Consider the following 18,935-nt stretch of genomic DNA (forward strand, 5'->3'; position numbering starts at 1 on the left):
TTCTCTTCTTTTCACAGCTATTTGTAAGGCCTCCTCAGACAACCATTTTGCCTTTTTGCATTTCTTTTCCATGGGGATGGTCTTGATCCCTGTCTCCTGTACAATGTCACGAACCTCTGTCCATAGTTCATCAAGCACTCAGATCTAGTCCCTCAAATCTATTTCTCACTTCCACTGTATAGTCATAAGGGATTTGATTTAGGTCATACCTGAATGGTCTAGTGGTTTTCCCTACTTTCTTCAATTTACGTCTGAATTTGGCAATAAGGAGTTCATGATCTGAGCCACAGTCAGCTCCCGGTCTTGTTTTTGCTGACTGTATAGAGCTTCTCCATCTTTGGCTGCAAAGAATATAATCAATCTGATTTTGGTGTTGACCATCTGGTGATGTCCATGTGTAGTCTTCTCTTATGTTGTTGGAAGAGGGTGTTTGCTATGACCAGTGCGTTCTCTTGGCAAAACTCCATCAGCCTTTGCCATGCTTCATTCCGTACTCCAAGGCCAAATTTGCCTGTTACTCCAGGTGTTTCTTGACTTCCTACTTTTGCATCCAGTCCCCTATAATGAAAATGACATCTTTTTTTGGGTGTTAGTTCTAAAAGGTCTTGTGGGTCTTCATAGAACCGTTCAACTTCAGCTTCTTCAGCATTACTGGTCAGGGCATAGGCTTGAATTACCGTGATGTTGAACGGTTTACCTTGGAAACAAACAGAGATCACTCTGTCATTTTTGAGACTGCATCCAAGTACTGCATTTCGGACTCTTTTGTTGACCATGATGGCTACTCCATTTCTTCTAAGGGATTCCTGCCCACAGTAGTAGATATAATGGTCATCTGAGTTAAATTCACCCATTCCAGTCCATTTTAGTTCGCTGATTCCTAGAATGTTGACGTTCACTCTTGCCATCTCCTGTTTGACCACTTCCAATTTGCCTTGATTCATGGACCTAACATTACAGTTTCCTATGCAATATTGCTCTTTACAGCATTGGACCTTGCTTCTATGACCAGTCACATCCACAACTGGATATTGTTTTTTATTTAGCTCTGTGTCTTCATTCTTTCTGGAGTTATTTCTCCACTGATCTCCAGTAGCATATTGGGCACCTACCGACCTGGGTAGTTCCTCTTTCAGTATCCTACCATTTTGCCTTTTCATACTGTTCATGGGGTTCTCAAGGTATTCAGGTATGACCTAAATCAAATCTCTTATGATTACACAGTGGAAGTGAGAAATAGATTCAAGGGATTAGATCTGATAGAGTTCCTGAAGAACTATGGACAGAGGTTTGTGACACTTTACAGGAGGCAGGGACCAAGATCATCCCCATGGAAAAGAAATGCAAAAAGGCAAAATGGTTGTCTGAGGAGGCCTTACAAATAGCTGTGAATAGAAGAGAAGCCAAAGGCAAAGGAGAAAAGGAAAAATATACCCATTTGAAGGCAGAGTTCCAAAGAAGAGCAAGGAGAGGTAAGAAAGACTTCCTCAGCGATCAATGCAAACAAATAGAGAAAAACAATAGAATGGGAAAAATCTAGAGATCTCTTCAAGAAAATGAGAGATACCAAGGGAACATTTCACGCAAAGATGGGCACAATAAAGAACAGCAATGGTATGGACCTAACAGAAGCAGAAGATATTAAGAAGAGATAGCAAGAATACACAGAAGAACTATACAAAAAAGATCTTCATGACCCAGATAATCACGATGGTGTGGTCACCAACCTAGAGTCAGACATCCTGGAATGTGAAGTCAAGTGGGCCTTAGAAAGCATCACTATGAACAAAGCTAGTGGAGGTGATGGAATTCCAGTTGAGCTATTTCAAATCCTAAAAGATGCTGCTGTGAAAGTGCTTCACTCAATATGCCAGTAAATTTGGAAAACTCAGCAGTGGCCACAGGACTAGAAAATGTCGGTTTTTCATTCCAATCCCAAATAACACTCAAACTACCGCATAACTGCACCCATCTCAGTTCAGTTCAGTTCAGTTCAGTTCAGTCACTCAGTTGTTTCCGACTCTTTGTGTCCCCATGAATCGCAGCATGCCAGGCCTTCCTGTCCATCACAAACTCTTGGAATTTACTCAAACTCATGCCCAGCAAGTCGGTGATGCCATCCAGCCATCTCATCCTCTGTCGTCCCCTTCTCCTCCTGCCCCCAATCCCTCCCAGCATCAGGGTCTTTTCCAATGAGTCAACTCTTCGCACTCATCTCACACACTAGTAAAGTAATGCTCAAAATTCTCCAAGCCAGGCTTCAGCAATATGTGAACCATGAGCTTCCAGATGTTCAAGCTGGATTTAGAAAAGGCAGAGGAAACAGAGATCAAATTGCCAATATCCACTGGATTATCAAAAAAAGCAAGAGAGTTCCAGAAAAACATCTACTTCTGCTTTATTGACTATGCCAAAGCCTTTGACTGTGTGGACCACAACAAACTCTGGAAAATTCTTGAAGAGATGGAATACCAGATCACCTGACCTGCCTCTTGTGAAATCTGTACACAGGTCAGGAAGCAACAGTTAGAACTGGACATGGAACAACAGACTGGTTCCAAATAGGGAAAGGAGTAGGACAAGGCTGTATATTGTCATCCTGCTTATTTAACTTACATGCACAGTACATCAGGAGAAATGCTGGACTGGATGAAGCACAAGCAGGAATCAAGACTGCCAGGAGAAAGATCAATAATCTCATATATGCAGATGACATCAACCTTATGGCAGAAAGCAAAGGAGAACTAAAGAACCTCTTGATGAAAGTGAAAGAGGAGAGTGAAAAAGTTGGCTTAAAACTCAACATTAAGAAAACTAAGATCATGGCATCTTGTCCCATCACTTCATGGGAAATAGATGGGGAAATAATGGAAACAGTGAGAGCCTTTATTTTGGGAGGCTCCAAAATCACTGCAGATGGTGACTGCAGCTATGAAATTAAAAGACGCTTGCTCCTTGGAAGAAAAGTTATGACCAACCTAGACAGCATATTAAAAAGCAGAGACATTACTTTGCCAACAAAGGTCTGTCTAGTCAAAACTATGGTTTGTCCAGTAGTCATGTATGGATGTGAGAGTTGGACTATAAAGAAAGCTGAGCACCGAAGAATTGATGCGTTTGAATTGTGGTGTTGGAGAATATTCTTGAGAGTCCCTTGGACAGCAAGAAGATCCAACCAATCCATCCTAAAGGAAATCAGTCCTTAAAATTCATTGGAAGGACTGATGCTGAGGCTGAAACTCCAATACTTTGGCCACCTGATGCGAAGCGTTGACTCATTGGAAAAGACCCTGATGCTGGGTAAGACTGAAGGCAGGAGAAGAAGGGGACAACAGAGGATGAGATGGTTGGATGGCATCACCAACTCAATGAACATAAGTTTAAAGTAAACTCTGGTAGTTGGCGATGGACAGGGATGCCTGGCATGCTGCAGTCCATGGGATCACAGAGAGTCAGACATGACTGAGTGACTGAACTCAACTGAACTGACTATGTTAAAATAGATAACTAATGAAAGCCTACTGTATAGCATAGGGAACTCTCCTCAGTGCTCTGTGGTGACCTAAATGGGAAGGAAATCCAGAAAACTGGATATATGTATGTGTGTTTAGTTGCTCGTCATGTCCAACTCTTTGCAACCCGTGGACTGAAGTCCGCCAGGCTTCTCTGTGCATGGGGATTCTCCAGGCACAAATACCGGAGTGGGCTGCCATTCCCTTTCCAGGGGATCTTCCCAAACCAGGGATCAAACCCAGGTCTCCCGCATTGCAGGCGGATTCTTCACCATCTGAGCCACCAGAATATACGTATACATTGACTAATTCACTTCGCTGCACAGCAAAAACTAACACAAAATTATAAAGCAACTATATTCCAATAATTTTTTTTAATTGCTCCAAGAAGGGGGTTCACAGGTTTCACACTGTCAAAGGGGCCATGGCACAATAAAGTTTCAAAACTCTGCTCTAAACCCTGCTACACCTTCCCTCAGTCCTCACACTTCCTCTTGGCCTGTCTTTGGAAAGCAGGAAGGTTTGCTCCCAGGACAAATGTTCATACATGGTTTCCTCCACAAGAACTCTCTGCCACCCCTGAACTTCACCCCAACACCACCTTCTGCCCTCCTAAGTTAGCTTTCCCAACAGCATTACTCCAGCTCCTACTAGGGTGAGGCTAGAGAAAAGCCTGGGGCTAGCACTTGAGGTACTCCCTCTCAGGGCCCTGGAAAGTCAGAGTCAGCACTTGCAGGGTCCAGGGAGCTAGCACCCCCTACAATTATATGTCCCCTACAGTTATATGCCCTGGGTGCTCTTGCCTCCCTCCAGTTTGGGCCCTAATGTGACCAAATCTGTACTCAAAGCTTAAGCAAAGCTCTTGAAAATACTCCATTTGACTGTCTTTAGAAGTCACTCTGAACCCTGGATCCACAGAACAATCACCTGGGGTACTCTGAAAAACCCTGTGCTAAAGCCACATGGCTGCAGGTAACCCCAGTAGTCCTGTATGGATGTGAGAGTCGGACTGTAAAGAAATCTGATGACTGTAGCTTTGTAGTATAGTCTGAAGTCAGGCGGGTTGATTCTTCCAGTTCCATTCATCTTTCTCAAGATTGCTTTGGCTATTCGAGGTTTTATGTGTTTCCATACAAATTGTGAAATTATTGGTTCTAGTTCTGTGAATACCATTGGTAGCTTGATAGGGATTGCATTGAATCTATAGATTGCTTTGGGTAGTACACTCATTTTCACTATATTGATTCTTCCAAATCCCAAACATGGTATATTTCTCCATCTATTTGTGTCATCTTTGATTTCTTTCATCAGTGTTTTATAGTTTTCTATATATTAGGTCTTTTGTTTCTTTAGGTAAATTTATAACTATTTTATTCTTTTTGTTGCAATGGTGAATGGGATTGTTTCTTTCTCTTTCTGTTTTTTCATTGTTAGTGTATAGGAATGCAAGGGATTTCTGTGTGTTAATTTTTTATCCTGCAACTTTACTATATTCATTGATAAGCTCTAGTAATTTTCTAGTGGTATCTTAAGGGTTCTCTATGTAGAAGATCATGTCATCTACAGTGAGAGTTTTACTTCTTTTTTTTCCAATCTGGATTCCTTTTATTTCTTTTCCTTCTCTGACTGCTGTGGCTAGGACTTCCAAAACTATGTTGAATAGTAGTGGTGAGAGTAGGCACCCTTGTCTTATCCCTGATTTTAGTGGAAATACTTTCTATTTTTTGCTATTGAGGATAATGCTTGCTGTGGGTTTGTTGGATATGGCTTTTATTATGTTGAGGTATGTTCCTTCTATGCCTGCTTTCTGGAGAGTTTTTAATCATAAACGGATGTTGAATTTTGTCAAAGGCTTTCTCTGTATCTACTGAGATAATTGTATGGTTTTTATCTTTCAATTTGTTAATATGGTGCATCACATTGATTGATTTGTGAATACTGAAGAATCCTTCCATCCCTGGAATAAAGCCCACTTCGTCATGATGTATGATCCTTTTAATATGTTGTTGGATTATGTTTGCTAGAATTTTGTTGAGGATTTTTGCATCTATGTTCATCAGTGATATTGGCCTGTAGTTTTCTTTTTTTGTGGCATCTTTATCTGGTTTTGGTATCAGGGTGATGGTAGTCACATAGAATGAGATTGGGAGTTTGCCTTCCTCTGCAATTTTCTAGAAGAGTTTGAATAGGATAGGTGTTAGCTCTTCTCTAAATTTTTGGTAAAATTCACCCATATTGGCAGGACTTCTGATGGATTATATTGTGAGGGAGGGAAAGGAGGAAATCAAGAACGTCTTCTAAGTTCCTGGCTTAAGCAACTGCATAAGGTAGGGGTATTTAGCAAAATGGGAAAGCCTAGGGGTTAAAGGTTAACACACACATACACACAGGCACATGTCACTCATGAAGTAAGGTTATGACTCTTATAAAAGAAGGACTGAAAGGACTCACAACTCCCTGTGTGATAGGTCTTTCAGATTAGGCTCTCAGAGAGCATTCTCTTTCACCTTCAAGGTTTGTGTCATCAAACATTAAGCTAATGGATTTCAAGCAAAAAATTGGAAAACGCCTATATGCAGGTCAGGAAGCAACAGTTAGAACTGGACATGGAACAACAGACTGGTTCCAAATAGGAAAAGGAGTACATCAAGGCTGTATATTGTCATCCTGTTTATTTAACTTATATGCAGAGTATATCATGAGAAACGCTGGGCTGGAAGAAGCACAAACTGGAATTAAGATTGCCGGGAGAAATACCAATAAACTCAGATATGCAGATTTTACCACCCTTATGGCAGAAAGTGAAGAGGAACTAAAAAGCCTCTTGATGAAAGTAAAAGAGGAGAGTGAAAAAGTTGGCTTAAAGCTTAACATTCAGAAAGCTAAGATCATGGCATCTGGTCCCATCACCTCATGGGAAATAGATGGGGAAACAGTGAAAGCAGTGTCAGACTTTATCTTTTTGGGATCCAAAATCACTGCAGATAGTGACTGCAGCCATGAAATTAAAAGACGCTTACTCCTTGGAAGGAAAGTTATGACCAACCCAGACAGCATATTAAAAAGCAGAGACATTACTTTGCCAACAAAGGTCCGTCTGGTCAAGGCTATGGTTTTTCCAGTGGTCATGTATGGATATGAGAGTTGGACTGTGAAGAAAGCTGAGGGCTGAAAAATTGATGCTTCTGAACTGTGGTGTTGGAGAAGACTCTTGAGAGTCCCTTGGACTGTAAGGAGATCCAACCAGTCCATCCTAAAGGAGATAAGTCCTGGGTGTTCATTGGAACGACTGATGCTAAGCTGAAACTCCAATACTTTGGCCACCTCATGCGAAGAGTTGACTCATTGGAAAAGACCCTGATGCTGGGAGGGATTGGGGGCAGGAGGAGAAGGGGATGACAGAGGATGAGATGGCTGGATGGCATCACCGACTAGATGGGCATGAGTTTGAGTAAACTCCGGGAGTTGGTGATGGACAGGGAGGCCTGGCGTGCTGCGATTCATGGGGTCGCAAAGAGCTGGACACAACTGAGCGACTGAGCTGAACTGAAGTGGCAGTTCAAAGTTTGGCCCAGTCTTGCACTCATTCTTACTCAACATATGCTGACTGCAAGTAACTTATTTAAAAAACATTTAAATGAAGGAAGAAAATTCAGAATTAACTCTGAGTAATACTTAAACCCTCAGTGGTAAAAGGCAGCATCAGGATTTATAAAATGGAGAAAGCCTCATGTTTGGAAAAAGGGCTAATTCCTTATACAAGTGGTAACTTAGACAATCCACCCCTTTTACCCCCTCCCCCATCCCCAGGAAACTAAGCTATAGATCTGAGCACAGATCAGGTAAAAGACTTCAGTCTAACCAAATATAAGCAACAAAGGTGTCAGAAGTTTATTCTTTTATACAACAAAGAAGCTCTTAACTCTTCCAGAAGATGAAGTTGGGAGATACTACAATAAAGATTAATGATCATTTACAATGGAATGGAAACTTTCAGTGCCTACCACAAATCAAAACTCAGTGAGCCATAACTTTGAACAAATCACAGCAAACACTGACCAACAGACACCAAACCAGCCACTGAAATTACACTCCATCAAGAAACCTATTTCAAGGAACCAAATTATATAATACCGAGGGATGCTTTGTGGGGGTCAGTTGCTTTTTTTTGTTGTTGTTGTTCCTGTTCAGGAAACAGATTAGAATCAGGACCTTATTAAACAGAAGAATTCAACCAGAAGAGGCTACTTTGCATAACAATAAAAAGCCCAGAAATGGAAAGTGAGATCCTGGTTGGAGCTGGTTAGAACCTAACATCCTTAGGGAAGTTGCTCAACTACCCTAAACTTCCGTTTTCACATCTGTAAAATGGGGATAACAACAGCAGGATAGAGACTTTCAGAGTTCACCCACATCCAGTCTCCTCTCCTTGCAGGCACATGAGGGAACTACATCTCCCGAAGCCCACTCTGCATGTCAGTAGATCCATGTGCCAAGTTCTGGCCAATGCACTAAGAGCAGCAGTAACCTGAGTCACATACAGACCAAAGCATTTGGTTGAGGATAGGCTGAGAAACTATTTCTCTGTTGTGGCAATTACAGGAACAGGTGCTGTGTTGGAGGTGCCACAGGATAAAGCTGCCAGGATCACAGAGCCAACACATGGAGGGCAGCTGCCCTGGAGGGTCACCCTGACCCACTGCAAAGCAGTAAGCAAGCCTTTGTTCCATTAAGGCACTGACATTTCAGTGGTACTTGTTATCACAGCTTATTCTAGGCAATGCAAATTGACACAATTATCTAGTTTAGGTAAATGTCATGAGGACTAAATGATACAGTGTCTGGCACACACTAAGCCTTTAATAAAGATTAGCAGGATGATTGCAGCTTCCTGATGGTTAGTGTAAAAAAGCTTCGTTTTCTATAGTCAATCTATCAGAATCTTCTCTGCTGTTTGGAGCTACAAGGTTACCATGGACTAACCATAAATCCTGAGCTCACATAAAGATCCACCAGGGACTTCACAGAACAGACAGGAACAGTTGGGTGATTTTTATCTCAAAATGAGGAAAAAGGCAAAGTTCCTGCATAGCTGTGTAGACACAGGAAAGTAATTCATATCAGAGTGAACTAACAAAAGACCTCAGCACATCCACTGAATAATCACCTTCTTTAAACAGCTTGGTAAAACCAGTACTGAAGCAGTGCAAATGATGCTAAGAGTTTGGAGCTTTGTTTTTGGTTTATGTCATGCAAAGTGCTCAAGTATGTGGTGGGTTTGGGGCAGGAATAGCAAGATAAGAAAATGATAAATCAAAACTCTGAGAAGATAAATTCATTACAAAAAGTATTTAGTAGCCCCCAAGTACTTAATAGGGCTTTGGGAATTGAGAGATTTAAAGATAATCATACTTGACATGCCTGGCAAGAACAGGAGAGAGAGAGAAGGGGCAGCTCTACTCAAACTCTACCTGTTACTCAGTTCCTTGTCCCTAATAGAACCTTAAACAACATAGATTCCTCAAGAGGAAAATTAAACTGAGTCTTACTATTTTGCCACAGGTTCTAGAACCCTTGTCCCAATCTTTCTCAGCTAAAGAACAAAATCTATTTTTAACAGCAAGTAAGATAAAAGAAACTAACCTCAGGTCACTTTCTGAATTTTTTCTCATTAAAAAAAAAAACTAATACACCTGGTAAGTTCTATTTTATAGAAGAGTTGGAAGAAGAAAAAAAAATTCCACAAATGCTTACAGAACAGGCCTTAAACCCAGGTCTCATTTTTATGACAAAAATGGTTCTCATTAAAAAAAACAAAAAAAACCTGTCATGGATAACAGAATGTATAAATGGAAGATACTTACCACATTTAATACTCTCTATCCGCACAGGGAGGCCAGACTGTGCTGCAGCAATTAATTTCAGGGCAACGTAAAACTGTGTCGGACCAAAATAACCAACCCGCTTGGCACCACACAATTCTGTGATCTGAAAACAGACGAGAAGAGATGCTGAAAATTCCATTTCATAATGGAAAAATGAGACAAGATAGATTATGAAATCTCAAGGATTTCATGGGGTAAATAATCAAAAAGTCCCTGGAGAGCCTATGTGTACACGGTGGTGGGATTCTTTATCCTCTAGTTTGCAGGGAGGTTTTCAATTTGGGTAATTCAATTCTACCCACGCATGATGTTTCAGAACTGGGTGATTATTCCTCCTCTTTCAAAGATAAAAATAAAGGTGACAAAGGATGGCTGTTAATCTTCTTACAAAAGAGTGACTTTTTCAGGGGGTGGACTGTAATGTACAAAGTCTAGAAAGTCAAGAAGGTGAAAAGAGAACAGTTTAGTCATCACCATTATTTGTGGATTATCCCAGTTGATTGAAATTAAACGTGAGTTCATTATTTTTTTAAAGTTCTCAAGCAAAATGATTTCCTAAGCATCAAAATTACATCTTGAGTGTGCACTTCAAGGAAACAAAAAAGTACTATGTATACAAATATTATTATCAAAATATTGCAATCTTTATTACTTGTAGACTTTAAACTAACAGGATATGTCCTACTGGTAGTTTAAAATAACAAATTAAATATACAATGACTTCTTTAAAGTTATTTCTAAGTAACAGGTACTCAAAAGTTCAAATAATACTAAGTGGGGGTGAAGAACTAAGAAGCACCCTCACTTCCTATGTCCCAGAGGAAAATATTACATATTTCTTCTAGAAATGTTCTCTGCATATATGTAGTACATACCTGTGTTTTTCCTGTTGTTTATTCAAACTTTATAAAAAATAGACTATCACATACTATTTTGGGACTTGTTTTTCATTTAGCATTATCCCTTGACTATTCTTCTCTATTAGCACAATTAAAATTACCACGTTGCTTTAACAACTGCATAATATTCTGCTATAAAGATATACTGTGCATTTTTTATTATTATTATTAGTTGGTTCCTTATGGATGGAATTTTAGATTTCCAATAATTACTTTTAGATTTAGATTTCCAATAATTATTGGAAAAATAATTGTTCCAGTAATTTCCAAAATATCATAAATGCTTTCAGAACAAACTATAAGCAGCCACTATATCTTAAGAAAATTACAATAAAAATTCAACTAGGATGTAAGCAAAAATAGCAGCATAAGGGTCACCAAAAACACTCTCCTCCATCAGAACAATGAGAAACTAAATAAAATGGACAGAACTCTGGAAATTGACCAAAAGTTTGCAGCAATCAGTGCAGGGTGGGGGTGGGGGGCATGCAGTGGTGTTATTCAAGAAAAACAGCCTAATCTCAGGAAGAATGGTGAGTTTTGTGGCATTTTAACTTGCCTTACTTCCATTCTCTTTCCTATTCTGGGTATTTTCACTGACTGGAAGCCACTGAAAGGACAGAGCTGGGCTTCTTAGTTGTGAAGACTATGTTTGTCATCAAACTGGGTTATCTTGTGGCCATTATTTCTTCAAATATTTTTCTGTCCCTCTCTCTTTCTCCCTCTGGTACTTCCAGTAGTCTACTGCTCCTAGTCCTAGACTAGGAGCTACAGTTAGGGGGCTAAGTCCTATCTTCTCAGCTATACTCACCAAGAAGAGCGCTCCATTGCATGGAACTGATGGGGGTGGGGAGAGGATGAGGTCATGGCCCAAAGGCTGCTGGCTCACTGTTCTTACTAAGATTTAGTAGATTTTCTTGAATAAATGTTTCTACATTTGCTGTATGTCTTCAGGCCAATTTCCAGAGACTTTAAATGACTGTCCTTTATAATTTTTACAGTTAGGAGGTTATTTTACTGGGAAGAAGATCTGCTGAGTTTTTCACACTGTCATTCCAAAACTCTCAACCCTCCCAGATTCACTCTTGAGTGGAGAAGCAATAGAACATTATGGTATAAAGAACAGTTCTTGGAGTAAATGACTTAGGTGTGAATCCCTGCCTTAGCACCAATCAACTGCCTGTATAACCAAAGGCAAGTTACTTACCTTTTGTGCCTCAGTCTCCCCTTAAGTGTAAACAGGTACTTACCTCATGTAAGTGAACGTAGCAGTGCCAACAATAGTGCCCATTCAATAAACATGTGGTCGTCTAATTTTTTGGTCCACTTGTTTATTTTGTTGCCATTCTAGCTGCATATTAGAATAACCTAAATAAATTTTGAAAATATAAAGAGACCTAGTCTCTACTTACAAAGATTCCGCTTTAATTAATCAGTGGTGCGGCCCAGGCATGGGTATTTTTGCAACACTCTCAAGGTAATTCTAAAGTGCAGCCAAAGCCGAGAATCACTGCTCTTTGGTAATCTCATTCTTTCCCAGGCTTCAATGACCATACATAAATGTTAATGATCACCAAACCACTCTCTCCAAACCTAACAACTCGGATACTTCATGCAGTTTTCCAAAACCCTACTGGACATCTCTACGTGGATACCCTAAGCCATCTCAGACATGATATAAATAAGCCCTACTCATTTGCCCCTCCTCACATATCCTTGAACCCGCTGATCTTCCAGCAACCCTCATCCCAACTGTTGGCATCAACCATACCATACCTCGAATCGGAAACTTATTTTCAATGCTAATCACAGCCAGTTGATTCTATCACAGAACCATCTACCAAATCAAGCCTATCTTCTCATTTGCAACACCTGAATCCCTTCCTAGTATCTCACTTGGCCATCATGACAGATTTTATTTTTTAGTAAAATTCACACAAATTAGCATAAAGCAGGGACAGGTTTCTTCTTTTTAACTTTTTTTTCTTCTTTTTTAACTTTATTCCAATAGTTGGTGCTCTTCTCTCAACAAAAAGGTCAGGCACTAGGATCCCACAGGCCGAGTGGTGCAGCCACAAAATACTTATAAAAAGTAAAAAAAATAAATCACAACATCACAATAAGCCATCTATGTGCATGTGACTAACTCTCTACTAGGCTAAGCTCTATGAAACAGGGAGACGTGTCTTGCTCATTAGTTTCTTTGCCCACCACATTCTTTATGCTTAATAAACAGTGGTTGAACAGTTTGCTTGAACCAGTCTCCCCTCAGCAGATTTTCCAATTCCAGTTAATCCTCCATAGTGCCTACATATCTGCCTTTTAAAAGCTGACAATACTGTTCTCAGGCTGAAAGGTATCTCAGCCTAGATCCTCACCACCCTCAGGACAAAATTCAATCTTCATAGCATAGCATTAAAGTTCCTTCACAACCTGGCCCTGAGCAGCTTCTCTAGTTTCACCTCTTGACACACACACACATGGTCACAATTCTATAGCTACATTCATCTTCTCTTGCTTTCCCAAAAACATCTTGCCCTTCTACATTTCTGTGCCTAGTGCACACGGTGCACAAAATGGGACACTAAATAGCCTTGAAGTCAAGGTTAGTCAGGCTGAAATCTAGTTTCCTCAAATATAAAATAGATATTGTCACTCCCGTAAGAGTATGAGGGAAAAAATTAAATAATGTACTAAATGAACCTGATATAATGCTTCATTGTTGTTTAGTTGCTAGGTCATGTCCGACTCTCTTGGGACCCCATAGACTGCAGCCCACCAGGCTCCTCAATCCATGGGATTTCCCAGGCAAGAATACTGGAGTGGGTTGCCATTTGCTTCTCCAGGGGATCTTCCCAAACCAAGGATCAAACCCACCTCTCTGGCATGGCAGGTGAATTCTTTACCACTGAGCCACAGGGGAAGCCCAATATAATGCTTAGCAGTGTTTAATAATTGCTGAGTTCCATCTTATTCACCTGGACCTGGAACATTCTCCCTCCCTACTAGATTAAACTCAAATGTTACAGGCTCTATAGCTTCTTCCCAAGTCCCCAGGTATAGTCTATTTTCCCAGTGTACACTCCGATTAGTCAAATATCTATAAATGTTTATTACATGATATATTCTTATCTTGGATATGTTCCAAAACAAAAGGGGGAAAAGGAGTTAAGTGAAGACTATGGGTGAAACAAGCATTATCAAGAGTTGCAAATGACTGAAGTTGGGTGATAGGTTCGTGAAGATTCATTCTCCCACTGGGTATTTTTTTAAGTTTATTTATTTTATTATTTTTGGCTGTGCTTGATCTTCATTGATGCGCATGGGCTTTCTCTAGTTGCAGTGAGTGGGGCTACTCTCTAGTTGTGGTGCATGGGTTTCTTATTGATATGGCTTTTCTTGTTGTGGAACTCAGGCTCTAGGAGTGTGGGCTTCAGTAGCTGAAGCACGTGAGCTCAGTAGTTTTGGCATGTAAGCTCTGCAGTTGTGTGCCACGGGCTTAGTTGCTCTGAGGCATGTAGGATCTTCCCAGACCAGGGATTTAACCTGTGCCCCCTGCATTGGCAGGTGGATTCTTAACCACTGGATCACCAGGGAAGTCCCTCCTACTGCATATTTTGTATACATTTGAAATTCTCCATGTTCAAGCTTTTTAATGTCTATTTCAGCACTTATCACATATTATAATTATCTGTTTATCTCTGCCTCCCATTAAAATTTTTCTCTCCTAGGGCAAGGGGTAACTTCTATCAACCTCCTAGTGCAAGGATAGACACCCAGGATACAGTCCAAAAATTCTCAATCAAGTGAATGAAGCAACGTTCATGAATAAAATGTAATTGAGTTTTACAATACATTCCTTATTGTGAATAAATAAATTACACATCTTCAGATACAAGCTTGCCTATACAGGGAAAAAACCAACATCATCAACAACAGTTGTCTTGTAAAATAATTCCTAATATTAATAAATTATGATCCTTGCTATGGAAACAATTTAACAACCATAGTTCAGTCAGTGTTAATTTATTATCAAGGTAACCTTCAGTTATTCCTACCACATGGAACTAGAAAAGTTCTTAACTAAAGGTAATTGAAATTTATGCTAAAACATTCACTATGGTACTTTCAGACTAACACCCAAATCTCACATTAGTAAACTGCCCCATTTACTTTGGAATCTGTCCTTTGCTGCCATATACCAGTAGAAGCACTACTTTATAGCCATCATAGAAGATACACACATAAGTGAGGTAAGCCCATAGGTCACCTTTCTTGCTCTTTGTCTAAGAGACATGCCAAGAACTTTCTGAAATATTCAGGCTGCAAAGAAGATAAATTACAGGCCTTTGGAACTTACATATGGAACCTCATAAACCTGAGACTTCTCATTCCAAAAAGTAGGTTAATTCTGTACGTTTTTTTCTTTATTGAGGTTCAAAATGTTCTAATATAAATTCTCCACGGAAAATGGGTAGAAATGTTTTAATGTAATCTAAAGAAAAAATGGTGGTACCTTACCCCAGATACTCAATTAGCAGGGGATATTTTATATAACTGCTCCTTCAAACAGTCCAAGTTGCCAAAATTTTCTCAAAATAAAGAAAAAATGGAAAGATTCCACTCCTCTTCTTTAGTCTAAATTCCAAAACTGCAACCCTCTCAGCTGGACCCATCTTAAGTTACACATTGTGGACATTTCTAATGCAGAACAAGAATCTATGGACTCATGTTTGTTTTCTCAGGTGGAAGGCAAGAGATGAAAAAAAAAAAAGAAATGGATGAAATCAACTTCCTCACAGCATACATATGCACTCAACTGTTGGAGTGCTGGATATGCATCAGAAAAACTCATCAACCATTTGGGAGGAACCGGGACAAAGTTCTGGAAGAAGATGGAAGGCCACTAAAATAGCTTCCCTCCTACCTAATTCTGAAAGATTAAGTGGATATGCTGAGTAATCAGTCCACACCGGTTTGCCTGAAATAATACTTTCTTTCCAAGCTGAAATGTAATAAGTTTTCAAAACCGTTCAAAGGTTTAAATAAGCTTCTCTCTTTCAAGTATTTTTAAAGACTTCCTTAAGTGAAGTGAAGTCTCCCAGTCGTGTCCGACTCTTTGCTACCCTGTGGACTGTAGCCTACCAGGCTCCTCCATCCATGGGATTCTTCAGGCAAGAATACTGGAGTGGGTTACCATTTCCTTCTCCAAGGGATCTTCCCAACCCAGGGATCGAACCTGGGTCTTCCGCATTGGAGGCAGATGCTTTAACCTCTGAGCCACCTTCCTTAGACAGATTTAAAAATCCAAAGTCCTGGTGGGAGGGGTTGAAAGAGTGCTCCAAGAACACTAGTGGACCCCTATTTTCTATTCTCTCTCCACCACAGCTGGCCAAGTTCAGGGTCTCTGCTCACACATCTACTATTTCAAGTCATGTCCCCAGACTTCTGCAACCTCACACACCATCCTCCACATTCCCCCCATGATATCTTATTGAAACAAGACTACTCCCAACTCAAGCAGGCTTCCGGGGCTCCTCATGCCCTTTCCTATAAAATCCAGAGCACAGTTTTGAAGCTCTCCCATCTGGCCCAAACTACCTTTCCAACAAGCCCATGTCTGTCTCCTCTCCACTCTGCATCCAAAACTTCAGCCACCCCAGATGCCAACAGGTCTCTCAATACAGGACAGCCATGCTGGCCTCTGGACACCTGCCATGTCTCCCACCTGGAAGTTGGATGCCTCCCCACTTCTTTACCCACCAGACTCTTTCTTCAAATCACCTCAAGAACAACCTTATCTTTGAAACCATACTCAATTCCATATGACAGGTTTTCTGCATTCTCATTGTCCTCACTACTTTTCTATCATATCACTAGCCTTGTAACACAGCAAAATCAGTATTCTGGTCATTGTCTCCACTGTACTGCATCTCTTTCCCATACCCCACAAGTGCCCAGTACAAGGTAAAAAGTATATCTTTTATCACAGGTATCCCCCAGGACTCATACCTTAGGGTTCTTACTACATATTCAGCTGCTCAACAAATGTTTGTTGAATTAATTAGTTTTCATAGCACATAGTAGCAGAATGCTCTTCTTTCTCTCATCTTGTAATTACTTTTACAAGTGGCTGCTAAATGAGCTTTAGTCATCTCACACTATAGGGCCTGAAGAGCTCCTGCAGGAATATAACAGCATATTAGCTGCTCTGTCCCCTTCCTGCACAGCTAGAACGGACTGGTCAGGATCAGAGCATAAGTGGCCTGCACTGCACTCTGCCCTGGTCCTTGGCCTCTACCCCTTGTCCTCAATCTCACAGCCAAGAACACCTCAGCGGTGCTCCAGCCACTCAGAGCCCTCAAGATGCACTGTCAACTTCTACCTCCAGCCTCCTCTGCTTAGCATACCTCCAGAAGATGACAGCCCACACACTAGCACCCTCAAAAACAGACATAAAGAGAATTTAAAGCACAAGCTTGTAAGTTGTACCTCAGCCTCTCAGGAAATAGCTGAAGAGTCAGGTTCACTATCCTGAATTTTTCTTTCCTACTCACGTATATGTTCTAAATATCAAAAGAGACTTTCAATCCAGAGGGACCTGGGTGAGCCACCCAAGAAAATATGAATCCCCACGTCTGATCACCCAACATGAGGTACCACAGCACATGCCTAAGCCAAACCCTCACCCCATTAAAGAGAGGACAGACATTCAGTGCTCAGGTGTGACTTCAGACATGGAAGCCTACTAATACCTAAAAGTACTTATTAAAGTGTCCTGGGTACCGTCCCACTGAAAATGCTGCACTCAATGCCAAGTCACGAAGTGAGCTGCGCTGAACAAAACAACTTACTCTTTCCTCTCTCTTATCCTCCCCCAACTTACTCTTCCTCCCTTCCTCCTTTTCCTCCCTCTCAGACCTCTAAATAGTTTATTGCATGCTTAGTCACTAAGTCATGTCCAACTCTTTGAGATCCCAGAAACTGTAGCCCGCCAGGCTCCTCTGTCCATGGGATTTTCCAGGCAAGAAAACTGGAGTGGGTTGCCATTTCCTCCTCCAGGGGATCTTCCCAACCCAGGGGTTGAACCCATGTCTCCTGTGTCTCCTGCGTTGGCAGGCAGATTCTTTACCACTGAGCCACCTCCCAAAACAGGACTATATCCTATACCATCACTACATCTGAGGAAGTCAACCATATAATCACACAACATATGGTCCATACTCTCATGTTCTCAACTGTCTTAAAAATGGTCCACAGAACTGAATTTACTTTCACCCATCCAGGACTTAATGTTCATGCATTACATTTTTATCTTGTTTCCATGGTCTTTCCCTAATCTAGAACAATCTCACCTCTGTTCTTCATGACACTGAATCCTTTCAAGAGCTCAGGCCAGTTGTCCTGCACAATGTCCCACATTTTGAGTTTCTGTCTCCTTGGGATAACATTCAAGTCAAACATTTCTGGCAAGGACACCACACGGTGATGTCATGGTATAGTAAGAGGTACACATCAGTGAGGGGTACATAATTTCAGAACATCCCACCACTAATTGCTAAGCTTGGCCACTTGGTTAAGATGGTGACTGCTAGATCTCTCCACTGCAAAAACATGTTTTCACATAATACATTGAGAACTTTTGAAAATTCTATTCCCTGACAAACTGACTTTTGACTCTGCTCAATACTAAATCCAAGTAAGTCTAGCTAAATGACATCAGCATCTACAGAACTGGAATCTTAACACAAAAACCATAACAAAGATAGGATGATGTTTATTCCATGGTTGTCATTACCTCCAGTTTATGCACAAATAAATGCCACAACTCAGAAAGTTAACTGAAGTGTTCAAGGTCACAAGTTCAGAGCCAGCATGCAAACCTCTGTGTGCCTGGGTCCAAATGTAAAGGCTTTTCCATTACATCAGGGGTTGGAAAATTGATGTTCATAGGCCAAATCTGGCCCACTGCCTAGTCTTATATGGTTTTTACAGATGAACATTTGCAGTCAATTTGATGGTAGGGAACAGTAACTTTGAATCCTATGAGATAAAATGTTATCTCCAAAATAAGAATTCCATGCTTCTTACTAGTAGATCTGTATTACTCTCCTACAAAAAAAAAAGGAAAAAAAAAACCTGTATTCAATTATTATATTTTGAATTTTGTCAATAAAAGCTCTGAGGAAATTTGTTTTCTGTCTTGTTATATGAGTACCTATACAGTATCCTCAATTTTGTCTCTTGGCCCTCAAAGCCTAATATTTACTACCAGGCCCTTGAGAGAAAGGGTTACCAGTCCCTGATGAGACACTGCCTCCCGGAGTTATACATGACATCCTGTGGATACACTCAAAGACATGCAGAAAGGTATTTTCCTAAAATAATTAGCTGCACTAAGTAAATACCAACTTAAAGAGTGAACACTTCCAGTAGAGGAAAAGAACACACCTGTATCCCCCCCTTTTCCACCCATTTATATACATTTGTTTAAAATTTTCAGGAGCTTTTGAACTAGGGCTTCCTACATTACTATAAACTTCCACAGCAACCAACTGGAGCAATAGTTCAGATACGAGCAAAGTCTATGCAATAATTCACATACTAAAAATAGAATTTTACTTTTGTCTGCCTTACTG

General features: G+C 40.5%; 1 protein-coding gene across 3 annotated transcripts in view; it reads right to left on the minus strand.

The window, feature by feature from the left end:
- The window catches only part of REPS2 (RALBP1 associated Eps domain containing 2), a 268,277-nt gene that overhangs the window by 190,024 nt on the left and 59,318 nt on the right, over positions 1-18,935 (minus strand). For all 3 annotated transcript variants that reach the window (XM_043896996.1, XM_043896995.1, XM_043896993.1), the window contains exon 2: positions 9,377-9,500. In XM_043896996.1, the coding sequence (XP_043752931.1) occupies positions 9,377-9,500 (124 nt within the window). The remainder of the gene's footprint in view (positions 1-9,376; positions 9,501-18,935) is intronic.

The sequence above is a fragment of the Cervus elaphus genome, chromosome X (assembly GCF_910594005.1).
Source record: "Cervus elaphus chromosome X, mCerEla1.1, whole genome shotgun sequence".
NCBI lineage: Eukaryota > Metazoa > Chordata > Mammalia > Artiodactyla > Cervidae > Cervus > Cervus elaphus.